Source organism: Nilaparvata lugens, chromosome 2 (genome assembly GCF_014356525.2).
Source record: "Nilaparvata lugens isolate BPH chromosome 2, ASM1435652v1, whole genome shotgun sequence".
Lineage (NCBI taxonomy): Eukaryota > Metazoa > Arthropoda > Insecta > Hemiptera > Delphacidae > Nilaparvata > Nilaparvata lugens.
The window spans coordinates 50,121,040-50,143,369 of record NC_052505.1 but is presented as its reverse complement, the minus strand read 5'-3'; the positions used below and the strand labels follow the sequence as shown (position 1 = coordinate 50,143,369).

At 37.2% G+C, this 22,330-nt stretch overlaps 1 protein-coding gene across 2 annotated transcripts in view; it reads right to left on the bottom strand.

The window, feature by feature from the left end:
• Positions 1-12,501, bottom strand: part of LOC111057545 (myb/SANT-like DNA-binding domain-containing protein 4) — a 61,775-nt gene extending 49,274 nt beyond the window's left edge. The window contains exon 1 of one of the 2 annotated variants that reach the window (XM_022344978.2): positions 12,368-12,501. In XM_022344978.2, the coding sequence (XP_022200670.2) occupies positions 12,368-12,371 (4 nt within the window). In that variant the 5' untranslated portion in view covers positions 12,372-12,501. The remainder of the gene's footprint in view (positions 1-12,367) is intronic. The other variant, XM_039421424.1, reaches the window with a different exon arrangement.
• Between the last annotated feature and the right edge of the window lie 9,829 nt (positions 12,502-22,330).

The following is a 22,330-nucleotide window of genomic DNA, read 5'->3' as shown; positions in this document are numbered from 1 at the left end:
AGGATAGAGACGAATGGAGGCACTATGTTAAGGAGGCCAAAGTCCACCCAGGACCGTAGAGCCGGATAGAGTAAAGTAAGTAAGTAAATGAACGGAATAATGCCAAAGAAATTATAATATTCATGATTGAAAAAAATAATTTTAAAATAGTAGAGAAATATTTTTTATTAGATGGAAAGATTATCACGAAACTGGATGAATCATCATATGGGATACAAATTCAAACGTGAACTAAGTTTATTAACATAAGTGAGCTTTTGATCTTGGAGAAAACAAATAACAGTTTTTAAGAGTAAATTATTATTCAGCTGTGAATATTGTGATTCAACTAAATTAAAATTGTGAGAACAGGTGACATCAGATACTTGTGGATGAGGAAACTGCGTGAGGTCTACTGTTCACAGAGCTACTATTATATGAATCAAAAAGAAATGCTCGCAATGCGCAGTAGCCTAATAGCACTCTGACAACAAATGAGTACAGTATATCTGGTGTAAACCCAGTAGGCACCAAACAGCTGCAAACAGCAGTACACAGCTGCGGCAGCCTTCCTTCAAGGGCAAAGCAGCTACATATAGCTCAGATTCTCTTTGATGTTTACAGAAAATTTTGGATGGCACATTATCTGCTATATAGCTGAAAAAATAGGGTATATAGCTCTGCTACATGTTCAAAAAGTGACACTGGAGATCTGCTATATAGCAGTTTTAAGCCTATTTTCTCAGCTACATAGCAGAAATTGAGTTATCCAAAGTTTTCGGTAAACCTATAAGAGAATTAGAGCTACATGTAGCTTTGCTACATTATAGCTCTGCTATATGTCAATTTTTGTTTATAGCAGAGCTAGATGTAGCTGCTCTGTCCTTGAAGGAAGGCTGCCGCAGCTGTTTGGTGCCTCATGGATTTACACCTGATCACCTTATATACTTTACTCATTTTTTGTCAGAGTGCTAGTAGGCTACTGTCATTACAAGCATTTCTTTCTGATTTATAATTAATTATATTATTGTGCGAAAATGGAGAGTTAATTTGACTAGAATAAAGACAATATTATAAAGTTGGTTGAACTATTGAGGGATTACCCTGGGCTATGGGACGCTAAAAGTGCTGATTTTAAAAATAGAAATAAAAAACAGGACGCGTGGAACGAAATTTCGGTTGCAATGGATGTGGAGAGATTAGAAGTCGAAAAAATGAGAATCCTAATTGGCCAATATCAACGAAACTCTAAAAAGGCAAAAAGTGGTGTGGGAGCAGATGCGGACCCAAAATGGCCGTTTTATAATATGTTTGCCTTCTTAAAGGATAAGAATAAGCCAAGGAGCAACTGCGAGTCCGGGCTGTCAACAGATCCAGGCTTTAAGACAAATAATGTCGAATAAATGCAGTCTTCTAACTATGAAAACGCTCTATCACTCACTAATACACTCCCATCATGCCTATGGTCATTTACGGAGCCACGACCAAGAGCAATCTTGATAGAATTCTCATTCAACAGAAGATAGCACTAAGAATAATTATGAATCTAAAAAGAATGGACTCTGTAAACTGGTTTTTTTTTACAGCTTGTCATTCTTACAGTTTACAGGCAATAGGTATTTGATGTTATCATGTATGTTAGGAATATTACCCTGTAGAAGAACTAAGGAGAAGGAGACTCATGGCTACAATACTAGATTTTGGAGGATAACTGAAAGACACAGGTTAGAATTTTCCAAGAAAAAGACGCACTACATAGGAAGGAATTACTTCAAAATGCTGCCTTTGGAATTACAGGCAATAGAGAACATAAAAAAATTAAGTATAAAACTCAAGGAGTTTTTAATGTCATTGTGTCTGTACTCCCTGCAGGAGTTTGCAGATCGCACTGTGGGTTTGTGATTGTTGTTCATCAATTTTTGTTATTTACATAGGAGGTTCAAGAATGTTACTACTTTTTACTACTTCTACTACTTTTCATGTTTATGTTTGTTTGTATATTGATGCTGTTCCTAATGTACCTGTGACCTGTACATGTTTATGAATAAATATTTTTTCAATACAATCCAAATGAGGATAGCTTGGTAAGTGGATTTCAGTATAATTATATAAATGTATATACCGTATTGTTGGACGGTTTTAATCACAACAAACATGTTCGCCTATTTTATATAAATATGAGATAGGTTATGTACTTAACCAAACCAAACCTAACCCAACCCGACCTAACAAACGATTTTGCCACAAAACCCTTGCTAATCCTAAATCCTAACCGTTCTTTGCACGACTTTATGATTCAGAGGCCCGGGTTCAAATCCCGGCCCGGGCAAGATATTTATCTCGGGTCACTCCCGTGTTTCGGATGGACATGTTAAGCCGTCGGTCCCGGCTGCCTAAAAAGCAGTCGTTAGGTCATGTCAGAGGCCCTAAAATTGATCAGTTGCGACCTGAAAACTCTGACACCAGACCTGAGACAGCCAGGTCACTTGATATTATTATCATTTGACGACTTGATGTTCCACAGAGCACAAATGACCAATCTTAAAGTAATTGCCAATTTTTCACGGGCAGGAATTGCATCTCTGAAAGAGGTATCTTTTTTGAAATTTCGTGTCCAACTGCATTGAGTAAATATTCAAAATCACCACTTGTCATGCAAAGAAAGTTCTTGAAACTACCATCACAACGAATTTCATGAGTCAAATCGTCTCTTATCATCCTCATTTAGGTCTTTCAAAATAGTCCAGGCAATAAATGCTCAAAAAAGGGTATAGGGGGAAAAGTTGGGAAGACAATTTTTGACCCCACAGTTCTGTTGAGGGCAGTGAGGAGGTAAACATATCAAAAGTCCCCACCCCTACCCACTGTGCTAAGGGGGTGGGGGTGGTTTAAAGGTACCATTTTTTGGTTTCTAGCATTACACTCAAAAACTATGTATCCTAAGGACTTGACTCTCATATAACAAATTAAAGCTTACATAATTTCCCACAATATTCAATCCACAACTTTTTTTATATCTCCACTAGTTTTCGAAATATCCGCTCTTGAAGTGTGACATTTTTGGAAAAATACATGTTTGCCACCAATTTTTTTATATTTTTGCTCTTAGAACTTTTTAAAAATCGACGGAAAAAAACCATGCTGATGATGAGCTTATAAGGCATTATATTCTCTTCAATTTGATGTATAATTCCACGCTTTTATGAATTTCCCTACACTTTTTGTAGCATCTTTAGTGTTGAGTGTGAAATCTCAATTTTTGCAACAATAGACCAATTGACAAAGGAATTTGGAGGGGATCTTTTAAACAAAAATTTTGACTTTGCAGCTTTGTTAAGACTAGTTTGGAGGAGAACATATCAAAAGTCCCCATTCCCAACTCATGGGAATAAGGGTATGAGTGTGGTTTAAAAGTTGCATTTTGCAGCGTTTTGCTTCCACGCTCATATCTAGAGAACAATGCGTTCAACTGACTGAAATAACTATTCAAAAATGAAGCTTGATAAATTCTCTACACTTTTTGTTGAGTGGAATTTTGTGATATTCCCAACAGTTCCCGAGATATTTGCTCTTGAAGGTGTGTAATTTTTGGAATAACAGGTTTTTATCCAATGTTTTGCTCTTTCAGGGCTTTTACCTCACCAACAATGCATCATAAAAACTGATGCTTATCGTAGGTTTGTCAAGCATTGAAATCTCTTTGAAATGTTGTATTATTTCACTATTCCAAGTTTTCCTCTCATTGTTATAGCAGCTTCAATGTAGGGGGTGAAATTTTCATTGCTGCAACAAGTGTTAACTCAGCGGTTCCACACCTTCAACAGAGGGGATAAAGATGCGCACTTTTGCTATGTTCACCTACTAACTAGTCCAAATTAAGCTGCAAAGTCAAAAATTGTGTCACTGACACCCCCTTCAAATGTCATGGTCAAACGATCAGTTGTTGCAGCAATGAAAATTTCACCCCCTACATTGAAGCTGCTATAACAATGAGAGGAAAACTTGGAATAGTGAAATAGCACATCATCTCAAAGAGAATTTAATGCTCGACAAACCTATGATAAGCATCTCGAAAACTAGTGGAGATATAAAAAAAAGTTGCAGAATGAATATTGTGGGAAATTGTGTTAAGCTTTAATTTGTTATATGACAGTCAAGTCCTTAGGATACATAGTTTTTGAGTTTTATGCGAGAAACCAAAAAATAGTACCTTTAAACCACCCCCACCCCCTTAGCAAAGGGGGTAGGGGTGGGGACTTTTGATATGTTTTCCTCCTAACTACCCTAAACAGAACTGCGGGGTCAAAAATTGTCTTCCCAACTTTTCCCTCTATAATCTTTCTTTGACTGGACTAAAAGGTCCAGTACTACTGTATAGTTTTCTAGCCTGAAGGGAGGGTCTTATCCAAAATCTTCATTCTATTCTCTGTGCTGAAAATATCACAGTAGCTGCGGCGAAAGCAGTGACCTTCTTCTTCGGCATCTGGCTGGGAACTGAACAGTGAACTTTATTCCAAACATCATAAAATTAGCGTTAAAATCTACTTATAGCAGAGCTACATCTAGCAGATCTATATGTAGCTCAAATTTTATATAGCTCTGCTATATAGCTCTCCAGCTACATAGTGTAAACGTAGATTTAAAACTGCTATATAGCAGATCTCCAGTGTCACTTTTTGAACTTGTAGCAGGGCTATATAGCTGAGCTACATGTAGCTCTGCTACAAATACAGTTTCAGAATCTAGCCTACGATTATGTTTTATTAATGTACAATGACTACGTTCAAAACTTGACTTGTTGACACTTTTCCTTGGAAATACTAAACCAAATGTTCTATGTGTATGTGAACACTGGCTTGAAAAAGAAGAAACTGATTTTTACAATAAAATTGAGTATGGACAAACCAGTTTGTATTTAATTCTGTTATACAGCCCATAAAAATGGTGGAATGGCTATTCACTGTGATATTAACTTGAATGTTGAGAGCATAGTACCTTCTATGTTGAATTTGTGTTTGAGGCTGTTGATGTTTTTATTGAAAACTTGTCGCTGGTAGTAATTGTTGTCTACAAACTCAAATGTTCAATTTTTTAATCAATTTATTGTCCAGCTTGAACATTGTCTTCATTTTGTGTCTCATCGTGCTGATAGTTTGTACATAGGTGGTGATTTCAATGTTCATCAGAACTCTGATGATATAAAGGTGGACAGACTTAAAAATGTTTTGAAAATATTCAATTTAGTGATGGCAGACCACTGTGCAGTGTTGGTAGATGTGATTCATGAGAGATGTAGATTGTTCAGAGTGGATGTCCAAATACAGGTTTCATGTGAGGAGTGTCAGATGAAAATGTGGAAGTGTTTAGGCAGCACCTTTCTGATGTGAATTGGGATTTTCTTTGCAGCATGACATCATCGGCTGAGGACAGATTCAACATTTTTTCCAGTAAATTGTAAAAGGTCTATGACCAATCATGCCCAGCAGTGTCCTTCAGGCCAGTTATTCAGCATGGAGTAAACAGGAAAAAGAAGGCCAGACACCAGAATGATTGGTATACTCCAGAGTTGAGGAGGATCAAACTGCTTGTTACCGCACTGTATACTTTATATAGAGGAAATCCATCATTGCAGGGTGTGGAATACAGGAACTACCTTAGAGCCAAGCAGGTCTACAAATAAGAGATTGACAGCACAAAAAGAGAGTCTAATAATAGTTACATTGAGAGATCTGATAGTCCTACAAAGGCAGTGTGGAATCTCATCAATGACTCCTACAAGCACAGACCACAAGTAAGGTGTAAAAAGAGTCCCGATGAGGTCAATGAGGCGTTTCTGAAGTCAGTAGCTGAGATAGTGGGAGTGATTTCGGCTTCAACTATTGACCCAGTTTCCCTGGTACCTGAGACTCCTCATGAAATTGATCAATTTTGTTTGCTGAGTGAGAGTGAGCTGCTCAATATAATCATGAACTTCAAGACAACCTACATTCAGGACTTCTATAGTCTATCCACATACATCCTGAAAAGCGTGGCATATATACTGGCTGGCCCACTTCTACTGCCAGTGGATGCATGTCTGTCTGAGGGTGTTTTTCCGGACTGTCTCAAAGTGTCTAAAACGGTGCCATTTTTCAAGAAGGGCTGTCCTGATGATGTTGGAAACTTTCGTTCAGTCCCCATTGTGCCGACATTTCCATGCCGGCAGCACGGATTCAGAAGGGGGAGATTGACCTCATTTGAGATTAGTCTTGTGGAGAGGATCAACAATGCTTTTGAAGAACATAGATCACTTGGCCTTGTTCTATGTGACTTGTCAAAGGCATTCGACTGTGTCTCCCATGAAGTCCTGCTCAGGAAGTTGAAAATGTACGGTTTTCAGGGCAGAGCATGGGGTATGGTTGTTGATTACCTTGGTAACAGACAGCAGGTCGTATCCATCATGGGTGCTACTTCAGATAGAGCAGAAGTACCACACGAAGTACCCCAGGGCTCTGTGCTAGGACCACTGTTATTCCTAATCATGATAAATGACATGCATCTGTGGAACTCCAGCCTGCTTTTTGCGGATGATACAACCATCTTGGGTCAGGGCAAGGGGCCAGAGGAAGCTAAGCTGAAGGCTCACGAGCTTTTTGAAGAGGCAAAGAATTGGTTTTGCACAAATAAGCTAAAGTTGAATGAGAGCAAAACCCAAGACATGCTGTGTACACTGGCCAGAACAGCAGTTGCCAGTGCTGCTCCTGTCACCTTGCTTGGCTTCAGCATGGACACCAAGTTGTCATGGGAACCTCACATCATCAAAATCTGTAGAAAACTTTCTAGAGTGGTCTATTTGCTCCGGAAAATGAGAGGACTTCTGAGATCCCAAAGACTGCTGATGCTGTCTCATGCTGTGTTTAGCTGTCATATACAGTATGGAATACTTGTGTGGGGTCATTCAGCTCATGCTGACATTCTCCTGCTTCTAAAAAGGCACTTCCTGTGATGACTTATAGCAAGTTTGATGCTCACTGCCAGCCCATATTTCAACGCCTAGGCATCCATACTGTGTATGGACTTTACATATTGGCATCACTCTTGCACATCAAAAAACATCAGTCTATGTTCACAAAAAGAGAGGAAGTGCACACTTACAATACTCGGGGGAGCACCAACTTGGATGTTCCACGCCGTCAACTGTCTAAGGTTGGGGATTGTTTTCCGGTGCTAGCAATCAAGATGTTCAACTGCCTGCCACATACAGTTAGGGGGCGCTCACCTACCGCGTTCAAGAACATCCTATCTATCAAGGTGGCTCATTGGGAGGAGCTTTTTTTCTTTACAGTTTGTGTAAAATAAGTTGAGACTTGGCCCTCCATCCGAAGAAATTATAAGGTTGCCAATTCGTGTAAATTGCAACTTTCTCAAATTTCCAATTCAACGTCAGAATTGGATGTAGAATATCATCCCCGATATCCTACTAGTGCTAGAAAAGGGTTGAAGTATTAAAAGGAAATTCAACTTTTATGATAAAATTGGAAACATCGCGAAAGTTTGTTTTTCTTTTGAATATCACTTCTCTCAGAATCATGGGGCATCTTAAAGCGTAATAATTTTATATCAATTTAACGGGGAGAATGTATTTTATAATATTTTTGATTATGTTCGTCAATGTCGAGACATTTCAAGCAGAAAACATGAACTTTTCGACATGCTGGAAACTTTTTTGTTTCAAGATATAAATGGGTGGTGAAAGCAAGAAAGTTTTTCAGAAATAATTTAATTTTTTTTCAATTGTCAATAGTAGTTGGAAGATCGTATTTTGGACTCCAAGGAGTTTTAAAGTGAGGAGAGCGCCTGCATGGTATGCATTGTGTACCAAATTGTATGCTAAAAGCTGGCAATTTACGAGATATTTGACTGAATTATTTCAAACGTAAGTAGCTGATTGCTTCTAGAAAGGCTGTAATGAAACACTGCTTGGATTATTCGAGGCGAGGTTGTTTTCACCCACTCTGTATAAAAAGTCCTCAGATCTACCACACTCAACACTAAAACTGCTATAAAAATTGATGGAAAGCATAAAATGATGAAATAATACATTAAATCGAAGAGAATTGAATGCTCTACAACTCACTGTCTTTTAAATACTCCTTTAGTCCAGTTAATGAAAGACTATAGAGGGAAAATTTTGGAACACAATTTTTGACCCCGTAGCTCTCTTCTTTCAAGGATAGTAAGGGAGTAATCATACTAAAAGTCCTCACTCCTACCCCCTGTGTAAAAAAATACATTGTTTCGATGTATTGTTCTTGAGTAATAAGCCCTGAAAGAGCAAAAAGTTGGAAGAATAACTGTCTTTACAAAGATTTTACACTTTTAAAAGTGAATATCTCAAAAACTAAAGAAGATATCACAAAACTCCACTGTACAAACCTTGTAGGAAATTTATTCAGCTTCATTTTTACTTAGTTAGCCATGTTACTGAAATGCATTTTTTCCCAGTTACATGCGTGTCAGCCAGAAATGAAAAAAAATTCAACTTTTAAACTACCCTCATCCCTTAAGCTCAAGGAGAAGGAATGAGGACTTTTAGTATGTTCACCTTCTAACTAGTTCAAACAAAGCTGCGAAGTCAAATATTATGTTCCAATATCCCCTCCCAATTTCCCTGAAAATTTATCTATTGTTGTTGAACTGAAGATTTCACACTCAACACTATAACGGCTGCAACAATCGTTGGGAGATGCGTAAAATAATGAGACCATAGATGAAATTGAAGAGGCTCTATGAGCCCATGATTAGCACGGATGAATCGTTGAAAAGTTATAAGGCCAAAAAGATGGAAAAATCGGAGCCGGTAGGGTTTTTCTTCAAAGTGTGATACCTTAGAAAGCTAATACCTAGAAAACTATGAGAGATATAGAAAAATATTGGAAATGAAACTTGTAGGATAATTTGATACATCAATTAATCAATTTGATTTATGGAATTTCGCTTTAATATTATGATAGTGTTTGACAACAATTCCAAAAGGCGCATATTGTTCGAGATATAGGTATTCAAAAAACAAAATATGGCACTTTCAAACCACCCCCACCATCTTAGCACAGGGGATAGGAGTGAGGACTTTTGATATGTTTTCCCCCTTACTTACCCTTAAAGAGCTACGGGGTCAAAAATTATGTTCCAAAATTTTCCCTGTTCAATATTTCATTGACTGGACTATACAAGTATTTAAAAGACAGTGAGTGAGTGAGCAAAAACTGAATTGAGGAATTATGATTTATTGATTATATCAATGTAAAATGTGGCTGAGCTTGATCAATATCAAATAGAATAATGGTTTATTGATTACAAAAAGATAAATGGGTGGTGAAAGCAAGAAAGGTTCTCAGAAATAATTTAATTTTTTTTCAATTGTCAAAAGTAGTTGGAAGATCGTATTTTGGACTCCAAGGAATTTTAAAGTGAGGAGAGCGCCTGCATGGTATGCATTGTGTACCAAATTGTATGCTAAAAGCTGGCAATTTACGAGATATTTGACTGAATTATTTCAAACGTAAGTGGCTGATTGCTTCTAGAAAGGCTGTAATGAAACACTGCTTGGATTATTCGAGGCGAGGTTGTCATTTTCACTATTCATAATCATGTGGCTTGCAGTTGCTGATTTTTTCAATTGTTCTGTATTTTGTTTTTGTTGATCCCAGCTCTTGATAGCATATAGTGGCACACCATTCAGCCGCTATCCTTGACTTTGAAACTCCTGAGAGGCCTAAATACATTCTTCCGAGTACTTTTGACAATTGGAAGAATAATTTCAATCATTTCTGAGAAACTTTCTTGCTTTCACAACCTACTTATCTTTTGAAACAAAAAAGTTTCCAGCATGTCGAAAAGTTCATGTTTTTGCTTGAAATGTCTCGACATTGACGAACATAATCATTAATTATAAAATACATTCTCCCCGTTAAATTGATATAAAATTATTACGCTTTAAGATGCCCCATGATTCTGAGAGAAGTGATATTCAAAAGAAAAACAAACTTTCGCGATGTTTCCAATTTTATCATAAAAGTTGAATTTCCTTTTAATACTTCAACCCTTTTCTAGCACTAGTAGGATATCGGGGATGATATTCTACATCCAATTCTGACGTTGAATTGGAAATTTGAGAAAGTTACAATTTTACACGAATTGGCAACCTTATAATTTCTTCGGATGGAGGGCCAAGTCTAAACTTATTTTACACAGACTATAGAGGATTTTTGAAATGATGACTATGCTGGTCTGTGAGGCCGCCATCTATGTGTAGAATACAGTTTTAATTTTTGACACGATCTATCCGGGGAAGCCTGGTCATCGATCACGATATTGGATAAATTGGATACATAGTCTAAAACTAGCTTAAGGTTTCATCAATGGTATTCACAGGAGAAAATGTTGTCAGCCGTAATGGTGAGCTTCATATAAAAATATTCTAAACATTTTTCAGGCAAAAGCCGGCACATTTTTGATATTTTTCCTATCAAAACTTCAATTATCAATACTGTTCCTAAATGAGACTTTACAATTTTAGTACCCACTGGAGTTACCAATTTTTTTCAAAAAAAGAATATCAATAATGGGGGAAGATGTAAATTGAATTAGAATTCAAATATATCAAAATAATTTAAGTTTGTAAAAAAATAATAAAAAACATTAAAATGAATATTGAACTCTTGAATTAGTAATCGAACAAGTTGAAACGGAATCTTTCTCATCGAGCAATTACAAAAACCGATGACAATATACAGTTGTCTTCCTTTAAATTTGTGACCTTTAGCATAGTGCAACAACTCCATGGGCCGGTTTCCGAGCATGGAATTTAGCTAAGTTCTAGACTTTAACTGGCTTTAAACTCTGGAGTCAGAAAATTGGCTTTCTGAGTTAGAGCATTAACGTAGTTGAGGACTTAAATAGACTCTGGAGTTTAAAGATCATATTAGACCCTGAAGTTTATAATTTCGCTTTCTGATTGAAGGGCTTATAAGTCCAGGACTTGAATTAGATTCTCAACTCTTTCTGAGTCAAGGATTTATCAAAAATCGTTAAGTCCAGGACTTAAAACAGCATGATTTTAAACCCTCGACTGGGGTAGGGTTTAAATTCAAGTTCTAGACTTAACTGAGCAAACACAATTCAGTTATTGTTTTGGAGTAGATAAAAAGCCAAATAGATATCATGGAATACCTAAATTATTTGGATTAGTCCATCTAAATTCATAATTTTTATAGTTTGCAAGTTCATTTTGGAATAAAATTGTATCAGAAATATGCGTAAGAAACTAACCTCATTTTACGACTGTAACATAACCTAAAAATGTTCAAGCGAAATAATACAAGGATTGCCTTGGAATTTATATTCCAATCTGAATGTTATTATTCAACATATTAATAATAGTAACAATAATAAATTATTACTCCAGTTTTTTTTTCAAAACAAATACGTTTTCAAACTCAATAGCCTAATGAAATTTTTATTCCAAAATCACTGGTTAGAATCAATGATCAATAATAGCATAACGTAAAATGAAATGTTTATTCATTCACCTTTCAAAGGTTTTGCTTTGAATAAGCCAACAAAGAAATCGGAACTTATTTTTACAATATAGTTTGAAGAGCAAGAGCATGCTCATTTGAATTGTCCCGCTGTAATCAGCTGTTTCCGTTTTGCTATAATGCCAACAAAACAACAGCAAGATATTGTGAATTTCCCTCACGTTTAATGCGTTAGAGTCCTGGACTCAAATAAGTCGAGAACTTGATAGACTCCGGAGTTTAGAAGATGAAATCGTGACTCAGAAAGTCAATTTAGACCCGAGAGCTTATTTCAGTCCTACCTCTCTGTAAGTCCAGAACTTATAGATCCGGAGCTCGGAAACCGGCCCTATAACTCTACAACTCTATGGTGCTAGTAAAAACATTATAGGTTAGGCAATATTCAATATTTGTTATTAGTATTAATATCAAATTTTATCAATTGAAATTGTTATTCAGCTACCAACACTTATTTTTTCTTCCTCTTTCAAAAAAAAGTCGACATCTTCAAAAATAATTGAGATACAAATGTGCCGTAATTAGTAACGTTAGCCGGTACCAAGAATACACTTCAATGTAACAGCTTGTAGCCTATTGATAAAATGTAACTCTATTGTTATAATTCCTTTTTTTTCATCAAAGACCAGTGAACTGGAATCTGGATAGATGGCGTCATGAATTTACTTTTATGATGGCAGGTCAGGCTATGTTGTCTTTGTGTGCATCAAAATATTCACTCATGGAGTAGAATATAACTTTATATAATTATATAACTTTTAATTCTCATTTATTAGAAATCAACCAATTCATAATTCATTGCTTCAACTCACCCATATTTATTTACGAAAGGTGCAATCTGCAGTTTACAATATTTTGATTCGGTAACCTACAAAGTACAAACATCAACAACACAAAGTCACAAACAAACAAAATAATAATCTGAGCATGAGCAATCCACTCTTGGTCGCGGTCCCAGCATAAGACTAGTTACAGAAGAGACACACTGCGAAGTCTAGCCTCTGAAGCCACTATCTACTGCCAAATCTCCAAATCGTGACGTCATCATCGGATATAGTGAGGTCCACGTTATAATGACAGTATTTGATCAACTTTGGTTTTGCTATCCTTGTCTATCATTTGACAAAACCGGTGGTACTATCCTTTTATAGGTACACAACGATGCCAATTATGTTTTTGACAGTAATATAATTAATTAATTCAGAGAATCGGCATCGCTATTCTTCTATCTTCATCCACTGCCATTATAACGTGGACCTCACTATGGAAAACTTCAGATTGTGTCTATTTCAGAAGGATGTAAATTATTATTCATTCACATGGTAAACTCCAGCTGAAATAGACACAATCTGCTATGGAAAACAATGTAAACAGACTCTACAGAAAAGTTTTCTATCTGATGCTTATGTTACAATTTGGAAATATGACAGTAGATGTTTGAAACTTATTTTACATAGGTATTTAAAGTCTAGTATGAGCTGGATGATGATGATGATGATGGTTCTATTATAGAGATGAAGAGTGATTTAGACGGGCTACACACTGGTGGACTGGTGTTGCAAGACACGCGTCTTTACACGTCTTAAGACGCGTGTCGTGTCTTATCAAATTTAATGAGACATGCATGTCTTTTGCATGTCTCTGTCGCTTGTCTCGTGATTTTCGGTTATTACAAGGCTGAAATACAGACTGAGCATGAGCAGTGACAGACAGTGCTCAGTGCTGGCAGTAGACAGTGGCTGGAGCGCATGCTCAGAGTGATGTCTCGCGCGACACAGGCGAGGCCTGGAACATCTGTCACAAGCAGTGAGTAAGCTCTGATTTTACAACACAGGTTGGTTTCATACTTAGACCAGTTATAGAATAGACACGGCTCATTGTATATTCATACTGAAAGTCGATGAAGCCAACATCTACTGCCAAATCCACCCACCTTGACGTCACGCATCGTAAAGAGATTATAGCCTTGTACACACGTCCGTACAGATTCGCGCGAACAATCGTATGTACATATGCCTCAACATTCACTGTACGTCCTTGTGGGCGCGATCCACGTATGCCTCGGCATTCAAAAAGCTATCTGATTTGCAGACGACACGAAGACATGGTCTTGAAGGGGATGCGTGGTGGCTCTGCTCCAGGGCTTGATAACATTGATTCAAAATTCATAAAAGAACACATTGACGTGGTGATTGAGCCTCTTCTTCACATAAGTAATGTGAATCCGAACAGGCCAGTTTCCAAATGCTTTTAAAATGGCAAAAGTCATTCCTATTTTTAAATCTGGTGCTAAAAAATCTTATAAGTAATCACAGACCTATTTCTATGCTGAGCATATTTTCAAAGATCCTCGAAAAAGCAGTGAAAAACCAATTACAGAATTATCTAGAAACAAATAACATCATAGCAAATAATCAATATGGCTTTAGAATGGATAAAAATACATCACATGCTCTGTTTGATATAACAAAAGAGATCACGCAGAGGGTGGAAGATCAGAAACATGTTTTAATCACGTTTCTAGATCTTGCAAAAGCATTTGACTCTGTGGATAGACTGAAGCTTTTGAGAAAAATGGAGCTCTATGGAATCAGAGATGGTTTATTGAGGTGGTTTGAGAGTTACTTCCAGAGCAGGAGACAGTCAGTTTATATAAATGGAATTGGTAGTGACTCTATGCCCGTTGATTATGAAGTTATACAAGGAAGCACACTAGGTCCTATACTATTCCTAATTTATATTAATAATATAAGTAGATTGCAGTTGAATGGCTAACTGTTCCTGTTTGCCGACGATACTGCATTGGTTTCCTGTGGACGTACTTGGCGGGACGCTTTCAGTGAGGCCTCAAAAGACCTTTTACATGTGAAGAAGTGGCTCGATCAAAATAAACTCACACTCAATATTGTTAAAACCAAATATTTGCCAATAGTTACAGATGGAATTAAATAGAGAATGCATTTATTCAAATGCTAATTAATATATAATTATTATTGAACGAAAATCCTAAATAAATGCTGCAAATCAGGATTAGGATTCTCGTTCAATAATAATTATTTGCCAATATATTTTATGAAAAATAGTATGCCAGTTCAAGAATGTCTCAAGCTTCACTCATGTAATGACCACCTGTCACTTACCTGTAATTGTGAGACGCTTGAACAGGTGGAAAAATACAAATATATTGGAGTCTTCATAGATTGCAGGCTTTGTTGGACTCCTCATATGGAATACCTCAAATGTTGCATTCATAGACTAATATATGCATTTTGACAGTTGAGGGAGGTTCTTTCAGTCAATCAATTGAGAAGGACATACTTCGCCTATGTTCAATCAATTATAAATTATGGAATCCTGGCCTGGGGTGGGGCATCCTCATTCACTTTGAGAGCTGTCGGAATTGCACAGCGAGCAATCGTAAAGACTTGCTTGAACCAGGATAGTCGCTATCCGACAGAACTGGCCTATCTAGAATTTCAGGTCCTTGATGTGCAACAGCTATACATAAAATCACTTTTAATTTTCATCCGAAGTAATAAAAATGCAATATTTAATCCTCTTATTCATCCCTATCAAACACGAAATATGAATATATTTGGAATTCTACAACCCAGATTGGTTAGCAATTGCAATAGATTTAATAGTCATTACATATGCCACATTCTTTATAGAAATATACCCGCCTACATAAAGCAAATAGAACCCCTTAGCCTTAACATATACAAACGAATTTTAAATTTGTGGTTATTTGAAACCGGCAGGGATGTCACTGATCAGCTCATCTACTCCTCTTACCGATTTTGATACTATGTAAATATTTTTCTTGTATTCATCATCATATTTATGAATTAGATAAAAATCTTATCTATCTCCATCATATACATTAAAGTATATATATCATCAATATATTGCTCATAATTTATCGTTGTTCAAGTTCTAAATTTTATTTTGTGTGCCATGTTAAAGCTATATACCATAATAGTTATATTTTACTACTTCAATTCAAAACATATACTTTCTCCACTACATTTAACCAACTTTTATTTTTCAAATTATACTGTATTGTAAATATTTATAATTTTCTTTCCACTATCAATTGTTTTTCATTAGAACTCTTTCCCCACACACAGACTTGTCTATGTGGGGAAAATTCACAAGTATTTATATTATTTATACATGTGTACTGTATTTGTAATGATTTCTGTGAATAAACTCAATTTGAATTTGAATTTGAATTATGGTAGATGTAGATTTTCCACATGACAACAATGGCGTAATTCCATCATTGAAGATAGTTATCACAAATTGCAGCAGTATCATTTTATTTCAATGACTTATATAATAAAATCAAAAATAAAACTTGACAAACGATGTTGGTGGGTTGAAAGATTGTAGGTTGAAGTAAGGAAATAAATTGCTACATGACATAAGATTGACAGTTCAAACTTTATTAGGTTGTCAAAACATTATCTTGTTAATATACTGAATCTAATTCAACTAGTTATCTAAACAATAATGATAATCATCATGAGGGAATCAATAACTCCACAAGAACGATTGGCTCTAGCTTTGAGATTCTTGACATTAGGCGATTCATTTGTTGGTTTCCAATATCTATTCTGAATCTCAAAAAAAAAATTCTACAATAATTCCAGAAGTTTTGATGACCTAATCAAAGCACTTAACACTGTCTCACAAAATTGACAGTCTTCTTTAAGGAAATTAGCCATAAATTGAATCAAATACTAAATTGCTGCCCATTTTAAACTAACTCTGCTCATACACATGACAAAACAGATTCTCCAAAAGATTAGCTTCAAGATTTACCTTTAAGGGAAAACTAGTTCAAAGTTTGAATAAATCTCTTTATAGATAGCCTAGCTATCTAAAACGTATAATATCATATTGAAGATTACAATTTTAATTAACAACTCTGATTGATAACATGAAACAAACACAAGATGATTTGATAGCCACAGTAAAATAATATTTGAGCTATACTTTCTTGTAGGAACCCTTTAGAGAAGCTTTTTTCACTTAAATTATGCAGTTCTAAATTTGTTAATCATGATACAAATTATATATTCCATGCATGTTTCTATTTAAATATTTGACAATCCACATATCCTACAAAATTACAAAAATCCTACAATTTACAATTAGTTATTTGATCACAATTTGATTTGTCATTCATTAACCTAATTCATTGGAATTAGGTTATGACGCCTTCAATGTTTACGTTTTGCCTCACCCGTATGGCAAAATCGCGTCCACACGTACATTCAATGCTCGCCCGAGGCGCCTTTGAGCACGCCAAAATACCGACAGGGTTCCGGTTCGCCCACATGCCTCAGCGAACAGTGTCCACACGTGCGAATGCAAGCCCATACACGTATGCTCACCCGAGGCAAACGTACGTGTGTACTCCGTTTAAAGAAAACTTTTTTGAGTTTGTGGTGTGTAACTTACATTGTTGTTGAACAATGCATTGTTGTTAGCTTGGTTGTGACGTCAAGATGGGTGGATTTGGCTGTAGATGTTGGCTTCAGTGGCTAGACTTCCTAGGATGTCTATTCTATAACTGGTCTAAGGTTTCATATGCGACATGCCTCGGACATGAGATTTGTTGTAGACATCATAATCTACATTTAGATTATCTTTCTATGTACTGATCCAACCCATTACTGATATCTTATTTACAACCAATTACTAAATTGGTCTAATCAGTTGTTATTGTTTATTGTGTAATGTCCAATCTAGCTTCCCCTAATATTATCTTCTATGTAATTATTCCAATCCATTACTGATATCTTATTTGCAATCCATTACCAAATTGGTTTAATCAGTTGTTATTGTTTATTGTGTAATTTCTAATCTAGCTTCCCCCAATGTTATCAATGTAACTGTTTCATATAAATACGGTATTAGAAACAATGTAAAGGATTCTTAAACAATATTCTGTATCATGTAGTTGTAGTGTACAGGCTCGGCCTGAATAAAGTCTTTTTAAAAACGCACAGTGTGTTCCTGCACCCTTAACTGGCGCCCGAACTTCTGTAGATCTTCCTTGAGAAATTGTTCGTATTCTGTGAACTCTCCCAGGCCGAATTTTTTTTCCTCAGCACACCGCCGAGTTTTTCATAAGAGAACTACGAAACCCTACAGCAGGACACCGTGCAAAGACTCAGTAGCCAGCCATGAAAAGCAACAACCAGAACTGCAAGAATCCAATACTCACACAGATTGTAACCCACAGACATTATCATCTCAATCATCTGCTATCCACCATTGCAGGCCAACATCTAAATAGATTTTCACCAATTCCAACACGAGTTCCAGCAAGGAGATTCCTGGACGAACCTCTCGAAAAAATCTTAAGTGGCCTCGCACCAGAACAGTCGACATCTGATGTGCCGAACCAACTAGTTCCAGCAACCCACAATATCAGTGCTCCACGTCCAGACCCTCCACATCACCTGCAACCTCAACTTCAAGAACTTTACGCATCTCACCAACTTGAAAAAGGTACAATGGCTATATCAGCCAGCATTACTAATTTAGTACCATCATTTAATGGCGACCTTCTAGAACTCCCCTATTTTTTAAGAATTTGTCATGAAATATTTGATGAATTCTGTAGCCAAAATGTGGAAGCACGAGAGACTAACCACTGGCTTTTATTCCACCATACTTACAGTCATCTCTCAGGGAAAGCCCATACGGCTGCCCAAGGTTGTAGAAGTATTCCTGTCTTATTGACTGCAATTAAAAATAATTTTTTCGAAAAAAGACCTATAGCTGACTTAGTAACACAAGCCATGATGCTCAAACCATTCAGTAACGAGTCAACCAATGATTTTCTTGATAGGCTTAAGTACAAAAAGAGTGTTATAATCTATCGCTATAGCATGGAGAAACTCTCTGATGACACAATCACTTACTTGACTAGTCAACTTGATCGCACATTGATGACCACTCTCATTCGAAATGTACCAGCAGACGTTGCTGCTTTCCTTAGGGTACACAAAATTCTAACAATTGAAGATGCTCAAAACAGCTTATTGCATGATTTCGACGAGTCATTTGATTCCAAACCCTCATTTCGTAACTACCGTAACAATAACTATCGTAACTTTGAAGACAATTGTAATAATCGCTCCAATCACTTTAACGATGGTCGTAATAATCCCAACAGAAGCAATCACTACAATAATCAGCAACGAAACGTTCATCCTGGCTTCACCAGACACAACACCGCGAATTTTGAAAATCCTCCTAAATTCCAAAATGGCAGACAATTCAGTAACAATCACAATGGTAGTGCTTTTGCAAATCAGAATCATTCTGATTCCAACACCGTGTCAATGCGCACTGTTTCAAACAGAGCATATCAAAATCATCACATTGTACATGTTCTGAACAAAGCTCAGGCTAGAGCTACTAGAGGACTGTAATTTACTATTTATATAATCAAATACAAACAAGGGGCAAAATTTAATCTTCAATTTGAGCCAGGTTATTTGTACAGTTAAACTCTGCATTAATGAACAATAAAAAAGCAAAAACTCACCTGATTTAATCCAATTTTGTCTACTTGCCCTTTTAAGCCTTTATTAGGTGTTTTGGTCAGGTTCAGGGTGGGATGAAAAATCTGGGAATAAGACAGGTCTGGCTTCCGGGCTGTCTTTTCGTTGATTCTGTGTTCAACTTGCAGGCTATGTACTGGGTTTTGAATAAAGCTCAAACTGGATTCTTTATAAATTCAAATCCGATTCAAATTAATTCAATTTAACACTATTTACGCTGTTATACTCATAATTCACACACACTACACTCAAACAATTATCTACAAGAAATTCCTGATCGAAATTACATGACAAAAATACAAACTCAGTCTTCACAACAACGGGGACGAGACAAGACAAGAGAACGACAAAACAAGAATGACTGAACTACTGACGAAACAAAACTGAAAGCTAGGATGACCAGGCAAAACAGCTGGACGATCTGCGCTGGCGCAAACAAGCCTGCTATTGGCAGAACTGCAGTCAGGGATTTTGGCGCTACAATTTGAATGCTCTGGCCAAACCATACCCCCGCCTCTGAAAAGCTATTTTTCAGCCAAGTTACAAAACTGAAAAAACCAAGGAAGGGAAAAATCCAGACATGACAAAAAGAACAAAACACCAACACCAAAAAACAACACAAAAGAAAAAATGCAACAAGCACAACAACTATTGAGTTGGGAGTGGATACAATTTTGTTACTGGTCTTTTATAAATACCAGTTTTTAGGCGAACACTCGCCACTCGAACCTCGCCATCACTTCCTGGAAACACTTGCTCAATGACACCCAGTGGCCACTGCAATGGAGGTGTGTTTGGTTGGTCTACTACCACAACCGTTCCCACACTGATAGAAGTGGGTGATTTCAACCATTTTTTACGACTTTGAAGTTCGTGCAGGTACTCTCTTCTCCATCGGTTCCAGAACGATTGAATAAGTTGACTAATCAATTCATACCTGGTGAGACGATTCACAGGGACACTGTCCACGTCCCGCATGAGAAACGATTTCAATGGTGTTAGAGTCAAAAAGTGCGCTGGGGTTAAAGCCAGCGGTTCACACGGATCCACTGTGTGGATCCGTGTGAATATCAGTTCACTCAGTACACACAGTGGGCAGGAATTCAGGACACCTTCAATCTGCACCAATACAGTGTTCAGTTCCTCATAGGTGAGAAGTTGATTGCCAATTACTCGGAACAGATGCAACTTTACAGATTTGACATTTGCCTCCCACAGACCTCCAAAATGTGGTGAACCAGGGGGAATGAATTTCCATTCAATTTTGTGTTCGGCGAGTTGACTAGTCAATGTGGTTTGAAACTCGGATGAGTTCAAAAGTTGAGATATTTTTCGCAACTGTTCCTTGGCACCTACAAAATTAGTACCACAATCGGAATACATCACACGACAGGGTCCACGACGTGACAAAAAACGACGAAACGCAGCTAAAAACATGGGCGTTGATAGATCCGATACCAACTCAATATGTACCGCCTTTGTTGCCATACACACAAACAGACAAATGTAGGCTTTCAAAACACAAGGATTACGACGTCTCGTCATAGTAATACGCAAAGGACCAGCGTAATCCACACCACAATTTTCAAATGGTTTGCATTTTGACACTCGACAAGCAGGCAGGTCACCCATTTTTGGAATAATTGCATTATTACTAGGTCAAACACGGAAACAACGATTACACTTAAAAACACAAATACGAATAATAGAGCGAGCAGACAGTATCCAGAATTTCTGTCTGATCAAGGACAACAATAACGAAGGTCCAGCATGACAATTCTTCTTGTGATGATAATCAATCAACATCAATACGAAAGTGTCGGATTTTGGTAAGATCATCTGATGACAAGTCTCAAATTCCAGTCCAGCATGAGACAAACGACCGCCGACGCGAATCACACCTTTATCAATGAATGGAGACAGGCGACGTAGGCGCATAGAACAATCTTCTCCCTTTTCCAATTGCACAAATTCAGATGAAAAATATATCTTCTGTACCACTTTACATAGATACCTCTCAGCAACATCAAAATCTGATTCTTCTGATTGGGGTAATATTCGTAAGAATTTGAGAACAAGAATTACAATTCTCAAAAGACACCCATAATCCGAACAACGACCAGTCAATGAATATATTGCATTGCTGTTACAATCAGGAGATTTTGTGACTGTCAACACTGACAGTTTTTTCGCCTCCGGTGGATCCACTATCTCTTCCATTTGAGTTCGGATGGGCCAATCGCATTTGTCCTCTGCTATCCATGATGGACCTGAGAGCCACAACGGAAAGTTCACAAGCTCAACTGGTGATAAACCTCTAGAAAAACAGTCCGCGGGATTTTCAATTCCGGCAACATGCATCCACTCCTGTATACAAGAATCCTGTATTTTTGCGACGCGATTACCAACAAAAGTTTGCCATTTCGCGGATGGAGCATTAATCCAACACAAGGTGACTGTAGAATCAGAGAGTGCGACAATACGAGACACATGACAACGTTCACTAATAATAGTGACTACTGAATTCATGAGTTCTGCCAACAAGAGTGCCGCACACAACTCCAAACGAGGTATTGAAACAACTTTAGATGGTGCTACCTTGGACTTTGAACACAATAATACAACTCTTGGCTCCTCGCTCTCCTTCTGCGACTTCACATAGATAACTGCACCATAACCAGACAATGATGCATCACAAAAACCAATCAAACTGATGTGAGAATCCTGAAACAAACCAACATGACCTGGAACAGCAAATTTCAACAATAGAGGCAACTCTTTTTGACAATTCTCCCAAAGAGTGCAGATAGACTCAGGCGGCTTCTCGTCCCAATCCACTCCTAATTTCCACAGTTTCTGGACAAGACATTTTAGAAATAATGTAAACGGTGACAAGAGACCAAGTGGATCATAGATACGAGCCATTACTGACAGAATAGAACGCTTGGTAGTGACAACCTCACCACTCTTGACTGAAAACTGAAACAGATCAGTACTAGGTTGCCAATTCAATCCCAAGATAGCCAAGGAGTTGTCTGCTTCGAAATCCTTGTACGAAAACGATTTCTCTTCCTCCGAGAATTTCTCCAACATTGATGGTGAATTTGAAGTCCACTTTGTGAGCGAGAAACCTCCTCCCTCAAACAGCTGCTTGGACTGATGATACAGCTCCACGGCCTCTGACTCTGT